At 44.8% G+C, this 18,969-nt stretch overlaps 1 protein-coding gene across 1 annotated transcript in view; it reads left to right on the forward strand.

Moving 5' to 3' along the window:
• The window catches only part of ABHD2 (abhydrolase domain containing 2, acylglycerol lipase), a 104,422-nt gene that overhangs the window by 70,457 nt on the left and 14,996 nt on the right, over positions 1–18,969 (forward strand). Inside the window, exon 6 of the mRNA XM_065871259.1 lies at positions 13,749–13,932. Within this exon, the coding sequence (XP_065727331.1) occupies positions 13,749–13,932 (184 nt within the window). The remainder of the gene's footprint in view (positions 1–13,748; positions 13,933–18,969) is intronic.

Raw genomic sequence — 18,969 nt, forward strand, 5'->3', positions numbered from 1 at the left:
TCATTGCGGTGCGCAGGCTTCTCATTGAAGTGGCTTCTCTTGTTGCGGAGCATAGCCTCTAGGCATGTGGGCTTCAATAGCTGTGGCTTGCAGGCTGTAAAGCGCAGGCTCAGTAGTTGTGGCGCACAGGCTTAGTTGCTCTGCGGAATGTGGGATCTTCCCGGACCAGGGCTCGAACCCGTGTCCCCTGCATTGGCAGGTGGATTCTTAACCACTGCAGCACCAGGAAAGCCCTAATCTCCTTTTCTTATAAGGACACCAATTATATTGGGTTAGGGCCCACCCTAATGACCCCATTTTAACTTAATTACCTCTCTAGAAGCCCTGTCTCCAAATACAGTCACATTCTGAGGTACTGGGGCTTAGGACTTCTACATATGAATTTGGGGAGGACACAATTCAGTCCATAACATAAACATAGCACAGTACCATCATCACACCTAAAACTTTAACAGTATTCCTCCATAGTAGTTCAGTTTCCCCAGCTAACTTCTTTCTTTGTTATTTTCCTTTTTAATTACAGTTTGCTCAATTTGGGATCTAAATCAGGTCCCGTATATTACAGTTGTCTCAAAGGTTTCTTAAGCCTCTTTTAAATCTCCTTCCCTTCACTTTTTTTTTTTCTTTTTTTCGCTGTGTTGGGTCTTCGTTGCTGCGTGCGGGCTTTCTCTAGTTGCGGCGAGTGGGGGCTACTCTTTGTTGCGGTGCACGGGCTTCTCATCGTGGTGGCTTCTCTTGTTGTGGAGTACAGGCTCTAGGTGCACGGGTTTCAGTAGCTGCAGCACGCGGGCCCTAGAGCACATGGGCTCCAGTAGTTATGGCTCGTGGGCTCTAGAGTGCAGGCTCAGTAATTGTGGCGCACGGGCTTAGTTGCTCCACAGCATGTGGAATCTTCCCGGACCAGGACTCGAACCTGTGTCCCCTGCATTGGCAGGCGGATTCTTAACCACTGTGCCACCAGGGAAGTCCCTCCTTTCCTTCACTTTTAATAGACCAAGTCAAGTCAGCCTCTTCCATGTGGGGTAACTGGATGTGACATGAAGGGGGTCCAGACCCCTGGGACATGGCACAGCCCATCCAGAACATACGTGGGTACCAGGCACTGGCCTGAGGGGCCTGCTGACCTCAGGTCTGCCCAAGTTCTGTGTGGAGGGCCCTTCTCTTGTCTCACCAGGTTTCACCTCGTCATGCAGGACTCAACCAAGATGGTACCTTCTTAGAGAACCCTTCCAAGACTCCCCTCACCTCCAGTCATTCTCTGTCTAATCCCCCTCTTCACATTCTTCAAGGCACGTATGGTTTGATGAAATGTTGTATTTGTTTACATGTTTATTTCCTGTCTCTCCATCCCCAATTCCCCTCCACAAGTGCCCGGGGTCTTTGTGCTCCTGTTCTAGCCCCTCAGGGCCTCGAACCCTGCTTGGCCCATAGAAAGTGCTCACTAGGTCGGTGTTGCCTGAATGAGGACTGAGAGGAAGGGTGCGAAATGACAGTTTGTGGATGGACAGTGATGTTGTGCAGACTAGCGTGTCTCAAACAGGTGTGCCTTATGGTTGTATGACCTGTCCTTATGTAAGCTGTTTCACTCTGGAGCAGATGGCAGGCCTTCCAGTCACTGTGATACTCTTCTGGCCTGTGATCTTGACCAGAGCAAACTAAAGAGGGCATCAGCATGAAGCCCTTATTCTTCATTTCCTTTCCCCCCCCCCCCACACACACACCTCTCTTTCTGAGAAAATTGCAAAAGACCTTTTCCTGCTTATCAGACTATCTCTGTTCTAAACCACATAAGCACTAATCCCTTGTTATTGGGCATCTTTGCTGATGTGATTAGAAATTGTTGAAAATAGATCTCTTGAACAGAAGAATTTCCTAAATGGATAACCTTACATTCTTGTGACTTAGAATCACATGAATCCTTAGTTCTGCCTTTGAAAGATAAATTCATTAAGGAAAATCCTGCATGACAGCAGTTACCATTTATCTCACACTAACAGTGCCAGGCATGTGCTGAGCATGCACGGGTATTACTTCCCTTGATCCTCCTGATGCCTCGGAGGTAGGCATTAGTTTCCCCACTTCCCAGGCTCAGGGAGGTTACGTACCTTGCCTGGGGTCACACAACCAGTAAGTGGCAGGACCAGCATTCAAACTGAGTGATTCTTAACTTCAACTCAGTACCACCTCTGCCGTAGGTTTCCTATTTATGATATTGCTTATTAGAATAAAGGGGAGCAGGGAGATAGTTGAGCATTAAAAAGATTTGTCCCCACTATGGTGGTAGTGGTCATTACTGTTTTTATTAGTAGCTGTCGCCTATGTAGCACTTGTTGTGTGCCAGACACTGTTCTAAGTACTTTATAGGATGTATTAAATCAGTCATCCTCCTTTTACAGATGAAGAAACTGAGGCCCGGCAAGGTTGAGTAACTTGCACATACTGTATAGCACAGGGAACTCTACTCAATACTCTGTAATGACCTAGATGGAAAGAGAATCTAAAAAAGAGTGGATATGTGTGTATGTATAACTGATTCACTTTGCTGTGTACACCTGAAACTAACACAACATTGTAAATCAACTATACTCCAATAAAAATTTTTTTTAAAAATAGGTTGACTAACTTGCTCCAGATCACAAAGCTGATGAGTGGGTGATCCAGGTTTCCATCCCAGGCAATCTAGTCCTGGAGTCCATGCTTTTGAACAACTACATAGCCTTTCCATGTAAGGGACTGCATCCTGCTGATACTTCTAAGGAGTAAGGAAATAGTTCCCAGTCAGATACATTTTAGGTTTAAAGCAAAAGAGCAGCCAGGAGCTTCTCAGAGCCACAGAAACAGGCCTGTTGGGTTTGGGCTCTGGTTTTTGTTTATCCCACATCCTACAGACATTCATGAGGCCAGACCCTGTGATGAGAATACAGGCGGGAATTCAAGTCCCTGCTTTTCTGAAGCTCCCATTCTAGTGAAGAACAGCTCACCATCGAGGGAAGGGGGGGAAATAGTCCCAATCAGTCTGCACTTACTGGCTGGGCTTGTCCAAAAAGAATATTTACCAACAGCAACCTTTGTAAGGACAGGGGCCAGATTTTAATATTCAATTTTTATATTATGTTCTTGTTAATCTCCTGCATCTAGCGTGTCACTTAGAGAGAGTTGCTCAGGAAATGCCTGCATAAGGAAAAGGCAGTGTTTTAGAGTCCAACAGATGGGAATTTGAATTCCGCAGTTGGGGAAGTTAGCATTAATATAAAAGTACACAGCATGAGGCCCAGCAAATACCAGTAAATGCCAATGATTATTGTCTTTATTAGTCTTTCACTCTTACTTTGTGTTTTCTGTGAGCCCACTTAGAGGAGAAAAGGCGAAATTAAATGGCCTAGCCTCTATATCGGCTTCAAACAGTTGACTGCCTGTGAACTGTCATAAGGGCCAATTTGAGAAGCAGTGCTCGTTGAGCATAAATTTCTGTTTTGAGCTTGGTCTGAGTTATGACTCTTTTTACAGGTATGGCAAGGCCCCGGTGGTTATTTTGAAGGGTGCAGTGCTTGCTTTCCAGCTTCATAACCTTCAGTACTGGCTCCTTGCCAAATCTGGTGGGCCCAGCTGAGGGTGGGGGGGTGGTCACACACCTCCAGCTCAATGTTACTGGCTTCTATATTCAAAATCAGTACTGGCAAGTTGTTTTTATTGTAGTACATGTTTATTAGCTATATTTTAACTTTCTAAAAATTATTTTCATTCTTTAAAAAATTTCCTCACCACTTGCCTCAGAATAGTTCATAGATTTTTTTTTTAACCAGCAGATATTAAAGATTTCCCTTTTGGTGAGTTACATGACATTATCTGATCTGACCAAAGACAAAATGTGAAACTGTTAGGATGACTAGTAGAACCCACAAGGGTAGAATTTATCAGTCTTTTAAATTTATTATTTAAGTACGATACTTTGCTGGAACAGACCGGGGGTCCATAACCCTATCTTCTGGATGAGATCAATGAATAACACTTGAAAATGAAGGAAAGCATAGAAGTCTTGAAGATTCTTTTGAAGTGTATTTATCATACAGGGCCTAATCTTTAATTGGAACACTGCGGTAGTGAACAATTGACTTAATTGATTTTTTAACCTAGGCAGCGTTAGGAGTATGAGTAATGTCGTCAGTGATGCTGCAGGGGACCAGTAAATTCAGGAAATATTCTGCTCCATCTTTATCTTTGGCTAAATGCCTTATCCCAGCAGTCCAGTATTCATATTCAGAGCAAAGTAGAGCTGGATCAAGTCCACCAGCCAAGGAAACGAACTAAAAACCAGAATGATCCAGTTGTGGTTATTCTGACCTCCATTTCTAAGACTGACCTTGAAGTCTTATGACCAGAAAGTTAAGAGCCAAGTGACAAAGGGTCTATGAGTTTGATCTTGATTAGAGGAAAAATTTAAGATTTTTAAAAAGTCTTTTCTATATCAGATGAAAGGAATAAAAATAATAACCTTGCATTGGCCCCAATAAGGTGACTGAGTCCCTTAGAATCATGAGCCTCCTAAGAACTTAGGACTGAACACCAACCTAGGACATTTTGACATTGAAAATGGTCTCAAACGATTTAAATTGCCTTTTCCTGTGAGTTTAAACAGTGAAGTGGGCTCTTCCCTTATTTCTAAACATCTGGCTTTCTTACATTAGACATCAAGCTGAGAAGAGGTACATGAAATCACAACATCATCTTCTGTTGCTTGGAGGAGGAGCTCATTAATGTCCAATTGGGTTTAATACTGGATTTTTTCTTAAACTATCTTTTGGAACCTCAATGTAAGATCAGAAAATTTTGCCTTGCTTAGGGGATAGCATTTCCATCTTAGAAGGGAGGGAAGCCCTGTACCTGGGGTCACCATATAATTTAGCAACCCAACTGGGTCACTTATGAGAGTGAAAAAGGACCTTACTAATAACTGCATCAGAATAACAGACAAACTCCAGGACTCTCTCAGGCAAACTAAGGTGTATGGTCACTCTGCTATACAGCATGCTGTAGAGATCACCCACATGATCCAAGGCATTTTGCCACAAAGAGTTGCAGACAGTGATTTTTAAGAAACTTCTACTTTGTTAGAAGTAGAAGTAACTGCTCAGTCTAGCTGAAGATATTTGATTAGATCATGAACATAAATGTTTCTGTAAGCTTTTCATGTCTACCATTTTAATTGATGCAGACTCCATTTTAGTTTTTTTTTGAATTTTATTTTATTTACTTTTTATACAGCAGGTTCTTATTAGCTATGTATTTTATACATATTAGTGTAGATATGTCAATCCCAATCTCCCAATTCATCCCACCACCACTCCCCGCAACCGCCACTTTCCCCCTTAGTGTCCATACTTTGTTCTCTACATCTGTGATGCAGACTACATTTTGAATCGTATTCATGACCCCAGATGACGGCCAGGAACTGTGTTGCCTCTGCAACAGTCGAGTGTTATAATGGCAGAAGGACACTGTGGGAAGGGAGTGGGGTGAGGGGGTGAAGAGAGAGGGAGAATGGGGAAGCGAAGGTAGTGAATTTGCAGAAGCTCAAGCATCTTAGTAAAACATCTGACAAGACCATCTGCTGAGAGTCATCGAGCTTTGAGAGGGTGCCCAGGGAGGGGCCCAGAGTTTAGGGGACATGTTGGGGAGTAATACTGCGAGCAGAACTGTGGAGGAGCCTCGACAGGTCTGTGCTTTCAGGATGAGATCTGAATATTTAACCTTCAGACAGAAGAGGGCAGTTTTCAGCAACCTGTACCCCGGGAAACAAAGCCAACAGCACTCATTTGCGAAAATCTTTGTTTCAGAGTTAAAGACAAGGCACATTCATATGGTGGGCAAAGAGGGCTCTCACTTTATTTCTACAGCTGTTTTCTTCCCGAGTGAGTCAGCTTTGCAGCAGCTTGCCCACAGCTCTAGGAAATGACTCACACACCTTCACTATGAAAATGCTAGGGGCTGCTAGGCACCCAGCAGTCTGCCAGCCAGCCATGTTGTTAGCTGACCACTCTCTTGCATTAAATTTAGTGGGAAGGACATTTAGGTTCTTCTTTCCCGTCCCCTGCTCAGTCACGCTGGCTGATACTGTGTGCTTTCATGCCGCGTGATTCAAACTTCCTTCTTACCAAGCTCCATCAATGGCACGCCCACCATGTGCCTGGCGTGGAGGATACAGAGATGACTCAAAGTCTCCATCCACAAGGAAGACCACGTCTCTGGGTCCTTGTATTTGAGCTGACTGAGTCATGATAGTGCCATTTTGGGGGAAATGGCTTTTGAAATAGATGGAAGGTACAAGAAGAAGGTCTCTCCTGTCCTCGGCAGTTTGCTTTTCCAACATAGGCCTGTGGTACTCATCTGTCTAAGGCCAGGTTAGTGCCTCCTATTTCGTCGTCTTAAAAAGCTGCAGCAAGGGCTTCCCTGGTGGCGCAGTGGTTGAGAGTCTGCCTGCCGATGCAGGGGACACGGGTTCGTGCCCCGGTCCGGGAAGATCCCACATTCCGCGGAGCGGCTGGGCCCGTGAGCCATGGCCGCTGAGCCTGTGTGTCCAGAGCCTGTGCTCCGCAACGGGAGAGGCCACAACAGTGAGAGGCCCGCGTACCACAAAAAAAAAAAAAAAAAAAAAAAAAGCTGCAGCAAGATTATATAAGGGCCTACTGTATAGCACAGGGGGGAGAAAAAGGTACAATCTGCTTGCAGGTCATATATTAAGTTAACCTTAAAAATGCATTCCAATATACATTTGTCTGTAGACAAATACTGTTTGATTCCACTTATATGAGGGACCTAGAATAGTCAAATTCATAGAGTCTGAAAGTACATTGGTAGATGCCAGGGGCCGGGGTCGGTGGCGGGGTTGGTGAGGGGGAATGGGGAGTTACTCTTTAATGGGGACAGAGTTTCAGTTTAGGAAGGTGCAAAATTCGGGAGATGGATGATGGTGAGAGTTGCACAACAATGTGAATGTACTTAGTGCCACTGAACTGTACACTTAAATATGATTAAAATTTTTTTAAAAGTGGACTATAGAAACATTTAAAAAAAAAAGATTATATACCTGAATCTTGTTACTGGTGCTAATCCTTTAAGGATTAAATACATAGAACCTCATTACAATCCTCCTAGTATTAAAAAGCAGGTAGCTGCAGCTCTTAATAAAAGAACCCAGGGAGGGGTTCCCAGACACTGAGGGTGTTTGGTAACTGACATCAGGTGGAGATCCCGGGAGGACCCTGCATCTACCAGCAGGCTGATCCTGGAGCTGGGCAGACACCATGTCCTTGTCTTTCCCTTGCCTGGGAGAGATGGCAGCTCTTCACAAAACACCCAACAGCTTGTCTAGGATTATGTAGACCTGGCCTTTTACCCAGATCAGAAGTGCTTGAATCTAATTAAACTGAGGCTCCCAAAGTGCCTACACGATTAGCTGTAATTGCTCCTCAGTAGTGTAGCAAATCCGAGTTACAAAATCCAAGTTTTGTAACTGCCCCAGTGACATCTGAACATCTCCTCTAGGTCTCAAATAATTAGTCTCAAACCTGGATAAAGATAGGTAGGTCCAAAAGGCATCAGATGGTGAAAAAGTAAGACTTTTCACAATTGAAAAATAAGTCCTGGCCGTGCAATTACTTATGTAGATTTGGGATACAAGACAAAGGACTTGGGCTATGGGGTTAGACATGGGTCCAAAGCCCGTTGCTCCCACTCACTCACAGGGCCTAGCACAGGGCCTGGAACGTAGTGACTCCTTCCCATTCGTTTAGATGATACTGACTGAGTGCCCGCTGAGTGCCAGGCCCCACAGATACAGTGGTGAACAACACCAGGAATATCTTTGCTTAATGGCGTTTATAGTCTAATAGAGAGGCTCATTCAATGGTAGAACAAAACTTAAAGATACAAATAATTAGCCAAGGGATGAAAAAATTAGGCAGAGTCCCAAGGAAATGGTGGTAGAAACAATTGACAATAAGTCCCTTAGTACCATTTCTTATACAGGCAAATAATGTCCCCATCACAAGCTGCACACATCACTGCCCCAGCATGAGGGATGTGTTGGGTGTATTTAACATAGTTGAAACTGGTCTAAGGATATTTAAACATCTTTTTAAGAAATTATTCTTGATTTTCACTAGATTTTTTAACTGGCTGGATTTTTATTGAAAAAGTAATGTATGTACACAGGAAAAACATTCAAATGGTGCAAAAATCTGTATAGCAATGAGTCAAACTATGTCTTCCTCCCATCCTAGCCCCTGGTTTTCCTCTTCAAAAAAAAAAATAATAATAATAACTGCTATAGTTTTTCGGCAGATATTCAATCAGATATGTGTACACATATAATCCCTTTAAAAACACAAGTACACACAGGAGATGGCGCCATCCCACTGCTTCGCTCTTGTTTTGGTCCCTCAGTAAGCTGGCTCAGGGTCATTCCACATCAGCAGACTGGACTCTACATCATTCTTTTTCACAGCAATTTAGTCCTCTTACTGGTGGAAATTTAGGTGATTTCCAATCCTTTGCTGCTGCAAACAGCGCTGCAGGAAACATTCTTGCACATATATCTTCGCACACATCTGCAGTATAAAGTCCCCCAAAGTGGAATTGCAGGGCCAAAGGTTTGTCCTTTTAAAAGCATTAATAAATGTTACCACATTGCCTTCTGAAGGCTATTCCAGTGCCCACTCCCACATCAGTGGATGGACCAGCAGTCCTGGTACCCACACCCTCCCCAGTGCTGGGTATCGGCAAAGTTGATCTTTTCTAATATGGGCAGTGGAAAAGGATTGTGAATTGTCGTTTTAATTTGCATTTATTTAACTGTGAGTGACATGAAGCATCTCTCTGAACCGCCCTTTTAAAAGACGAAAGAGGGCTTCCTTGGTGGCGCAGTGGTTGAGAGTCCGCCTGCCGACGCAGGGGACACGGGTTCGTGCCCCGGTCCGGGAAGATCCCACATGCCGCAGAGCGGCTGGGCCCGTGAGCCATGGCCACTGAGCCTGTGCGCCCGGAGCCTGTGCTCCGCAACGGGAGAGGCCAAAAGAAACAGAAAATTGAAGATTTTACCCACCTTTCCTATCAACTCAGACAGGGGTTCTCAAAGTGTGTTCCCTGAACCAACATTGCCTGGGAACTTGCTAGAAATGAAAATTCTCATCCCACCCAGACCTCCTGAATCAAAGATTCTGGAGGTGGGACCTTAATGAGCCCTCTGTTTAGACCCCACCCCTAGAGTTTCTGATTCAGTAGGTGGCGTGAGGCATAAGAACTTGCATTTTGAACAATTCCCAGGCAATGCTAATGCCACTGGGCCAGGGACCACACTTTGAGAACTGCTGGGCTAGCACATTTTTCTTGCAGTAATATTTAACCTCAATGCAGCTTTTCTGATCCACTCTACAAGAACGATTACCAGAAAGCAGTTGTGTGTATTTAGGGCTTTAAAGATTGTTTTTGTTAGGAGTTTGATGGACCCGGTAGAGCTGCCCTGTTGGGTTGAGCAGAGGTTCACCCACTACAGAAACCTGGCTTTGAGGAAATATTTGGAAAGCAGCTACCAGGGCAACAGCCCTACTTCAGAAGCTTCCAAAAGGTGGGGCAGTGCCTCCGTGTGGGCAGGTTGCTTACTGCAAATGGAAAGGGAAGTCTGAAGAGGCTGGTCCAGAGACCAAGTGGGAGTATACCTTAAAGAATGCTTTCTCCTATTGGTCTGAGCCAAAGGGATCCTTGTTCCCTAGAACAGTGGTTCTCAGCCCTGGTTGCACTTTGGAGTCACCTGTAGATCTCATAAAAGAACACCCATGCCCGGGTCCTACCCTCAGATAGTCTGATTTAATTAGTTTGGGGAGGGCCCAGGCATTAGTATTTGTTGTTGTTTTACAAGATCCTCAGGTAATTCTAATGTGCAGTCAGATCACAGAACACTGCTTTGGAGAAAAATCTAGAAATCTAGATTGGCCTTTTCAAGTGTTAAGCTACAATCCCTTGTTTAAATGATTTTTTTTAATTGTGGTAAAATACACAAAAATTTACCATTTTCATCATTTTTAAATGTACAGTTCAGTAGTGTTAAATACATTCACATTGTTGTGCAATCAATCTCCAGAACACTTCTCATCTTGCAAAATTAAAACTCCGTACCCGTTAAACAACAACTCCCCATTCTACTTTCTGTCTCTGTGAATTTGACTACTCCTGGTACTTCATGTAAGTGGAATCTGACAGTATTTGTCTTTTGGTGTCTGGCTTTTTTCACTTGGCATAATGTCCTCAAGATTCATCCATTTTGCAACATGTGTCATAATTTCCTTCCTTTTTAAGACTGAATAATATTCCATTGTATACAGGTACCACATTTGGTTTATCCATTCATCTGTTGATGGACACTTGGGTTGCTTCCACCTTTTGGCTGTTGTGAATAAAAACTGCTATGAAATGGGTGTACTTAAATAATATTTTTAAAAGAGAAGAGAAGTAACTGTTATAATAATAGTTAACATTGAATACTTACTATGCCCTGGTCTAAGCCTTTTACCTACATCACTTTACTCAGTCCTGCAAACCAACTCTGTAAGGTATTCACCATTATTACCTCCATTTTACAGATGCAGAAACAGACCCAGAATGGTTTGGTAACTTGCCCAAGGTATTTTCCAAAGTTCCCTCAGGATAAAAATCATTTGGAGTATTTGTTAAAAGTACCCATTGCCGGACCCCATGCTATATCTGTGGACTCTGAGCCTCCAGTAGGGAGCTCAGAGGTATAGATTTTCCTTGTACCCCAGGATTTGCTTGTCATCATTGGGAAGTTGAGAGCATTGGGGGCTACTAAAGGGGCCTACCCTAAACAGTGTGACCACAGAGCTCTTTCACTCAGCCATGGGGCCAGACTGCCTCATTAACACTGTGTTTTTAGGGCCTCTTATGGCCTAAGAGAGGTGAACAAATATCTCTAACAAGAGTTCTGAATTCTTTATTTGTTGCATGCCTGAGCAGCCGTGATATCAGCTGAGTGTGTTTGAAGACTCCCCCCTCTTTTACATCCCATCTCCCCATTTTAAACCTAGTGTTTCCCAGAGATATAACATTCCTTCTATTGCTACCTTTTTAAAAAGAGAAACTTGGATAAATAACCTAGGTGGGGACAAAAGTCTGGCGTTTCAGATTCCTAAGTTAAGAGTCTGGACCAGCTTTTTGTTGCTCCAGGAGGCTGTCACCAGGACCCATCAGAGGCCTTCAGAATCCACTAAATTCATCAGCTATTTATTGAAGGGCTGCAAGGTGCACCACCCTCTGCTGGGTGCAGGAGGGAGAAAAATAGGAGACTTGATCTCTTATATCTCAATGGAGAGAGAGACGTACTTCTTTTTCAGGGTGACGCCTGGGTCTTTCCATGTTGAGAGGGAGCAGCTCTTAGCCCCCAGTTTTCCCCCTAGTCTTAAGCATCTTTTGCCACCTTCCAAGCCTCAGGAGCTCTGAACACTTTCAAATTGCAATTGTCAAATTGTCAAAGTCTGGGGGATCTTGTCTGGAAAGAGGCGCGAGGGGGCCTCTAGGAGTGTCAGGAATATTTTCCGTCTTGATCTGCACAGTGGTTGCATGGGTGTAAATGCGTAGATTCATCGATTGTGCACTTTCCTGGGTGTATGTTATACCTCATTAAAAATAAAAATAAAAAAGAAGGCAGCTTTATGTGTATTGTTACACAATGGCTTCCGAAACATATTGTTAAAAAAAAAAAACAGTGCTAAGCAATATGTATGCTGCCATTGGTTTGGGTTTTTTTTTTTTGTTTTTGCGGTACGCGGGCCTCTCGCTGTTGTGGCCTCTCCCATTGTGGAGCACAGGCTCCGGACGCTTAGGATCAGCGGCCATGGCTCACGGGCCTAGCCGCTTCACGGCATGTGGGATCTTCCCGGACCAGGGCATGAACCCATGTCCCCTGCATCGGCAGGCGGACTCTCAACCACTGTGCCACCAGGGAAGCCCTGCCATTGGTATTTTTTAAAAGAGTATAGGAAAGTACCTTTTACCACATCTTTTATGTCATTTGAATTTTGTGCCATGTGCATGAATAACCAACTCAAAAAAAAAACATTTAATGCAGATTCCTGGGCCTGGCCACCATATTACTGAATAAGCTTCTTTAGGGGTGAAGCCCAGGAATGCCCGTTTCTAACACCCTCTCCAGGTGATTCTTTGTACCCCGGGGGCTGAGAACCCCTGCATGGGGTTGTGCTGGCCTTCCACTGTTAAGAGGAAGACAGATCCAAGGGGGAGCTTGTCCCGGCTCAGAAGGTCGTGTCCCTCAGGGTTTGTGGGTTAGGAGAGGAGCCGTTCAACTCTCTTAGGAATGTCCAGCCCTCTGAGCTAGCTTTGATAAGCAGGAAGATGTGGAAGAAGTCTGTTTTCATTTTTTTTTTTCAACGAACAAAATCCATACCGTCTTCATGCTGGTCTGTCTCGTACGTGCCTCTTGGCAAAGTCCCTCACTTTCCCTGTTAGGTTTTATTTTAAGTTTTCTCCCTGCTGAGTCTGGGGCTAGGCCTTAGAAGGATGTGATGAACCCCCTCATTTATATGGCCACTAACCTCCTCCTCTTCGCAAAGCTGCTGAGACATAACATGACTTCACCAACTTCCCAAGGGGACACCAGTTGACATCATCCCTCCCGGGCAGGCTGGGCCCAAACACCCTCTCTGTTCAGAAGTCTTCTCTGTATGTTTCTGAATGGGTCTGTCTCCCACGGCACCTGTCCCTATGTCACCAAGAACATTTTATCCTAATCCCACAGAGCATCTTGGCCATCCCTCTGGACTAAAGTTTGTCTCTCCTTCCCTTCCCCACATTGACAAGGCAGTCCTGTAAATAACATCCACTTGGTACTTTTCTTAACACCATGAATCATTGTACATGTGGGTGTAACATCCTATTTTGTAGCCTAAGAATCTAACCCCGAAGAGTATTGCTCTTGCTTTTGTTTACCTGTGTGTGCAAACACAGGTGCTCATGTACACCCTGAATATCTGTTTTAATTTCCAAGAGTATCCAGATAGGTTTCTCACAACCCATATTTAAAGGAGCATTGTACAAGCGTTTGATACATGGTCCCTTCCCTCATGGGCACTACTAATGTCATGTTTCCTCTAATACTGAGGGGCATCTGGGAACTTCGCTGCAGGCAGCCAAAGAGAAGTCTGTCTGGCTGAATGTATGTGTCTCTCTCTCTCTCTACACACACAGACACACACACACACACACACACACTCCTATACAGTCATCCCTCAGTATCCTCAGGGGATTGGTTCCAGGATCCCCACGGATACCAAGGTCCACAGATGCTCAAGTCCCATATATAAAATGGCATAATATTTGCGTATAACCTATGCACATCCTCCTGTATACTTTAAAACATCTCTAGATTACTTATAATACCTAATACAATGTAAATGCTATGTAAATAGTTGCTGGTGCACGGCAGATTCAAGTTTTGCTTTTTGGAACTTTCTGGGATTTTTTTTCTGAATATTTTCAATCTGTATTTGGTTGAATCCACGGATGCAGAACCAGCAGATACAGAGGGCTGGCTGCGTACGTAAATATTTCTCTCTCTCTCTCTATTAGAGTCTTAACACCCACTTAGTAACCTTCCAGCTCACATTTTCTCCAATCTTTGTTGCACCCGAAATGACCAAGTCATCTTACCTCTCTGCCCATAGGCTGCACCTGGGAATTTGGAGCCATGGTAAACTACATCAAGAAGACATATCCCCTGACCCAGCTGGTGGTCGTGGGCTTTAGCCTGGGCGGTAACATCGTGTGTAAATACTTGGGAGAGACCCAGACCAACCAAGAAAAGGTTCTGTGCTGCGTCAGCGTGTGCCAGGGCTACAGTGCACTGAGGTGAGTGATCCCGGCCACATGCTCCCAGTTCTTTCTGCCGTTGGTCCTCCAGTTAGCACTCGTTTATTGAGATGCCCCAGTGCACCAGACATTGGTCCATGAAGAGCAGGGGAAATTCTGGGGCAGACTGAGCAGAAGTTTCTGGGTCTTGGATTCACCTTGTTTTGCTTCCACATCGTACACTGGATTTGTCCTATCAGACCCCTTAAGCCTGGGATATGCAGCTCTATTTTGGGATCAGATCTGTAATTGAATAAGCCAAAGCCCCCCTTAATAGCTGCTGTTCCCCTTTGGAGTCTCTGTGAGACGACTTAACTCTGTTCGTGCTCCAGGAGTTTTGTAGAACTGTGGGTTTATGAAAACAGAGGAGACTTGGTGAACCAGGGTCTGAGAACTGGGCCTTATGACCCCAGATTCCTCCTGTCTACCAAAGAATTGAGTCTCAGGTGGCATCTGGAAGGGGTCTTTAGAAACCATTTAATCCATGCCCTCACTGTCAAATAGTCATCTCTCTCAGGCATCCCAGAATCACACACAAGAGATGACCTACTGGGTAAAGGTTTACCTCTCCCCTTAGTCTCCCGACAACAGAACCCTGAAAGAGGAGTCCTAGGAGGGCATTATCGTCTGCTCTGACCTCCCACCAGATCAGTGTTGTCCTAGATCACTCCAGAGTCACCACACACACACATTCACCCCCACACACACACACTCACACACACACACACTCATACACACCACACTCACACACACATCTTTCCAGACTCTTTAAATGCATTCATATTTTTTCCTGTACTCACTGCTCATGATAATGTCTTTTGTATTACCAATGGGTATGACCAGTTTATTAAAGAACTCTTGAAATCCAAAATCACACAGAAAAAGTAAAAACAAACAAACAAAAAGCTCCCTGATTGATTCAGTCTAATGCCAAAGAGTCCTTATAGTTAATAAATGAATCCTTCCTTTTTGCCTCACCTATATCTCTCATGGTGTAGTTTAAACCTATCTTGTCATTTTCTAATGGATAAGGGGCTACGTTATTTCTAAAAATATCTGTTACTGGAATGTGAAGTCAACACATCCAAAGGGCAAATGCAGGCTCAGAATTCAGCCTCTGCCTGAGCCTTAAAGCTGGCCAAAACGGAGAATTTAAATGTACCCAAAAATAGACATGAAAGACATCCCTGCTGGAACCTTCCCTGAGTTCCAGCGCCAGGGCCTAGGTTCCAGTTGTCCTCACCTGCAATATGCAGATGACGGTAATAATAAATGGTACCTACCCCGTGGCGCCATTGTGAGGGTCAAATGAGTTAATGGGCATGAACTACTTGCAACAGTGCCAGGCATGTGGAAAGTTAAGTCAGTAACTGTTAATTATCATCGTTATTCATTGTAAAAGGAGAAGTGGACTAGATCAGTGGATGACAAAGACCAATCTAGTGAACTAGCGACTGCCTCACTTCATTAAGAATCACTTGGAGGATCGTGTTAGAAATAAACTCATTTTCTTGGGCCCCAGCCCTGGAGATCCTGATTCATGCATCTGCGTCACAGGGCCGGGAATCTGCGTTTGGACACATTTCACAGGTGACTCCTGAGATTTAGCCACATTTAGCAGTCATTGGGCCTGGGGACCTCAGCGGTCTCTCCAGCTCTAATATTGCAGGACTAGGTTAGTCCCCTCGTCCTCCTGATGGGAATCCTCCCCTTCACTCCTCTCTACACTCTGGTGAGCGAGGATATGTTCCTTTATTTTGGCTTGGCTAAAAATATTCAACTCCCAATTCATAGCCATTATGTAACCAGAGTTAACCGAAGTCCCATCCTGCCCAGTGACTGGAATATTAGAGCAATGAGCAAAGGGCCCGCCACAGGATCCGAGGGAGGGAGCAGGGCCTGGCAGGAGGCCCTTGTCACCTGGCAAGTGGTCGTTTTTGGCAAGGCTTCTAGCATCTGTAAAAATCAGAATCTCTGAAGTCCCCTCCTAAACCAAGTGCTGTCAGATTACTGTGAACACTGACTTTGTGTTCAGAGAGCCCTGGATTTGACAAGCAGGAGGATGCAGGACAAATTTGTTTTCATTTTTTTTTCAACGCGCAGACTCTTCAGCAACAGCCTGATTTCATTTTGCTGCAACAGCGCCATCTGCTGCTGGCCAATCACACGACTCATGCGTTTGCCGATCCACGGTGTTCAAACTGTGGCAAAGGTTTAAGCTAGGAAACTGACCAACATCTGTGAGGTGCTGAACATTTTGCAGGCGTGGTCTACACCACTTCTCTTTGAGACCTCAAAGATCTTGATACTCATAATCATTGTCACATCAGCCTCCTGCAAAGAGGAGAGAAACAGGCAACTTTATCCTCTAGAGCACAGAGAACTAATGCTAAGGCTAAGATCCTGTGGCCCTACACACAGGAGCTGGCAGCAGGTCAAGGAGACACCATCGCCCTATGTGCACCCCCAACATTTTAATGAGCTCGGGTCCCCCCAACAGTTTAATGAGATCTACTCGCTAAATGACAGTGGCTTACTTTAAACCAGCATAACCCTTTTTTTTCCTGCCAAGGCTTGAGGGCAATGAGCCTTTTCAGCACTGGGATGATGGCAGCCATGCTTCCTATATGCCAAGGTGGAGCGGGGAGGGCTCGTCTGCCTCTGCAGGGGCCACACAGGAGTTCATGCTTCCGGTAAATTCCTCCTTGTTGAGTCTACACAACCGCTTGTCAGTGATCCATCCCCTCCCTCTGGCTTCTCGTCCCTATAGCGCACCTCCCCACTAGCCAGAGCCAGTTCTAGGCTCAGAAGCCAGCGCCTGCTTCCTGTAGTTAGAGCAGACTAGCTGCTGCTAAACTAGCTCACCTTTGATGAGGTGCTGAACCAGTGAAGGAGGGAAACAGATGTCCCAAAACTACATGGTATCCAGCTGACTTAACATGTTGCCTCAGGATAAAGAGCAGCCAACTAACTAGCCCTGGAAATGTGTGTGGTCAAACTCAGCCTAACTCTCTGGTTTAATTAATCATTTGAAGCTATCATGAAGACCTTCATTATAAATTCATCCAGTGAATAGCAACCAGACAGAAATGCAAGAGGGAGAAGTAGTGATGCCTAAAGATTACCCGTGATTAATTCATTCATTGATTCTTTGATTCCTTCAGCAAGACACCCTTCTAGGTAATAGGACACAACCGTGAGCAAGGCCAACAAATTCCCCACCCTCGTGGAGCTTAAAGAAAAGGGAAGGGAAGGTCTTGTAGTCTCATTTCAGGTAAAATCAAGTTGTCATTGCTGAGGAAGCCCTCAACAATCTTGCACTGAAGAATCTGCCAATAATAATATGAGTAAATACAAGCATTCTGTTGCAGTTTGGGTGTAAGAGGTAGTCTGTACCTGCTTAATGGCAATAGAATATGTTTACACAGCAGCAAACCAACAAATAAATGTCACTAATGATGACACGCTAGGCATATGGGTGCCAAGGAAGTCTTCAGTCAAGTGGGGAGTCAGTGGGGAGGGATTTTTGGAAGGAGGTGAGGTGGGGTCAGAGGCCCCTTACAGGGCAGTGGAGGAACCATCAGATCTCCCTAAATGCAGTATGTTTCTGGCTAAGTGAGTGCATGAGCACCACTAACTCGTAGCCACTTTAACAGCCCAGCATTTTTAGCAGGGCCTTCCTGTCACAAGGAAGAGGCAGGCCCCACTTTTCCTGCCAAATTATGCATATATTCTCTCTTTTGCAAATGGGCAAACTCCAGACTACGGATAAGTGTATGACAAAAGCAAGCATTATCATTCATAAAGTCCCTCTGTAGAGCTGTAACTTCATCAAACCTGTGTCTATAGTCGAGCTGTAAAATAATTTTAATAGTAATTTTTTTAACAAAGCCCAGCAAAGGAGGAAAATCTGCTGAGTTTAGACAAAACTCCAGGGACAGAATTCCAACCTTAAGAAACAGCTTAAGGGCTTCCCTGGTGGCGCAGTGGTTGGGGGTCTGCCTGCCAATGCAGGGGACACAGGTTCGTGCCCTGGTCCGGGGGGATCCCGCCTGACATGGAGCAGGTAGACCTGTGAGCCGTGGCCACTGGGCCTGCACGTCCGGAGCCTGTGCTCCGCGCGATGGGAGAGGCTACAGCAGTGAGAGGCCCGCGTACCGCAAAAAAAAAAAAAAGAAACAGCTTAGCTTTGTCACCACTGGGTTATGAAGCTAACCAAATGTTTTGTCCTTGGGGATTTTTGTAATCAGAAAAATGAGGGTGTATGATATGCCGTTTGACCCATTAATCTCATTCCTGTAAAAGTGCATCCTAAGGGAAAATATTCTGATAAGGAAGAAAGGGGGTTGGTGGGTGGCCATCCCTACCCTTGTCTGGGCTCCCTGCCCCGTCCTGCCACAAAGCCCAGCCAGGCAGGTGTGAAGAGTTCTGGGCCCAGTCCCTACTAGGGCACGGAGAGCTCTTCTTTTGCTTGCAGTCTCAAGCTGAAGTAGCTGGAGGTAACGACCTCTCCACAGGTCAGCCCTGCCCCTGAAGGGCAACCAGCTGCCAGCCCGGAACCTTCTGCTGGGTGTCTTGGGCACAGAGGTGCCACTATCTTTCTCCCAGAGGCCACACTGTTCAAGGCTTGCCCTGGTTTTGCCCCACTGCAGTATGACTCTCTTGTAGGGCCAAGTTAGAAATAACCCACGTGTCCAGCAAGAGGGATAGTTGTAAGCTATGATATACCCATTCAGTGGAAAACAAGCCTGCTTGTATTTTTTTAAATTAAGAAAATATATAAAATGGCAGACTGTGTATATTAAACATAGGGTGGAAGGTAACTATGTAAAAATATGATTGTAGGGAGAGAGAAATGGAGAGTTGTCATTTAACTGGGTATAGCGTTTCAGATTTGCAAGATAAAAAGGTTCTGGAGATCTGTTATATAACAGTGTGAATATACTTAAGATTTCTGAACTACGCACTTAAAAAGGGTTAGGATGGTAAAATTTATAATATGTGTTTTTTACCACAATTAAAAAAGAATTTTTAATG

The sequence above is a fragment of the Phocoena phocoena genome, chromosome 2, assembly GCF_963924675.1.
Source record: "Phocoena phocoena chromosome 2, mPhoPho1.1, whole genome shotgun sequence".
Taxonomy (NCBI): Eukaryota; Metazoa; Chordata; class Mammalia; order Artiodactyla; family Phocoenidae; genus Phocoena; species Phocoena phocoena.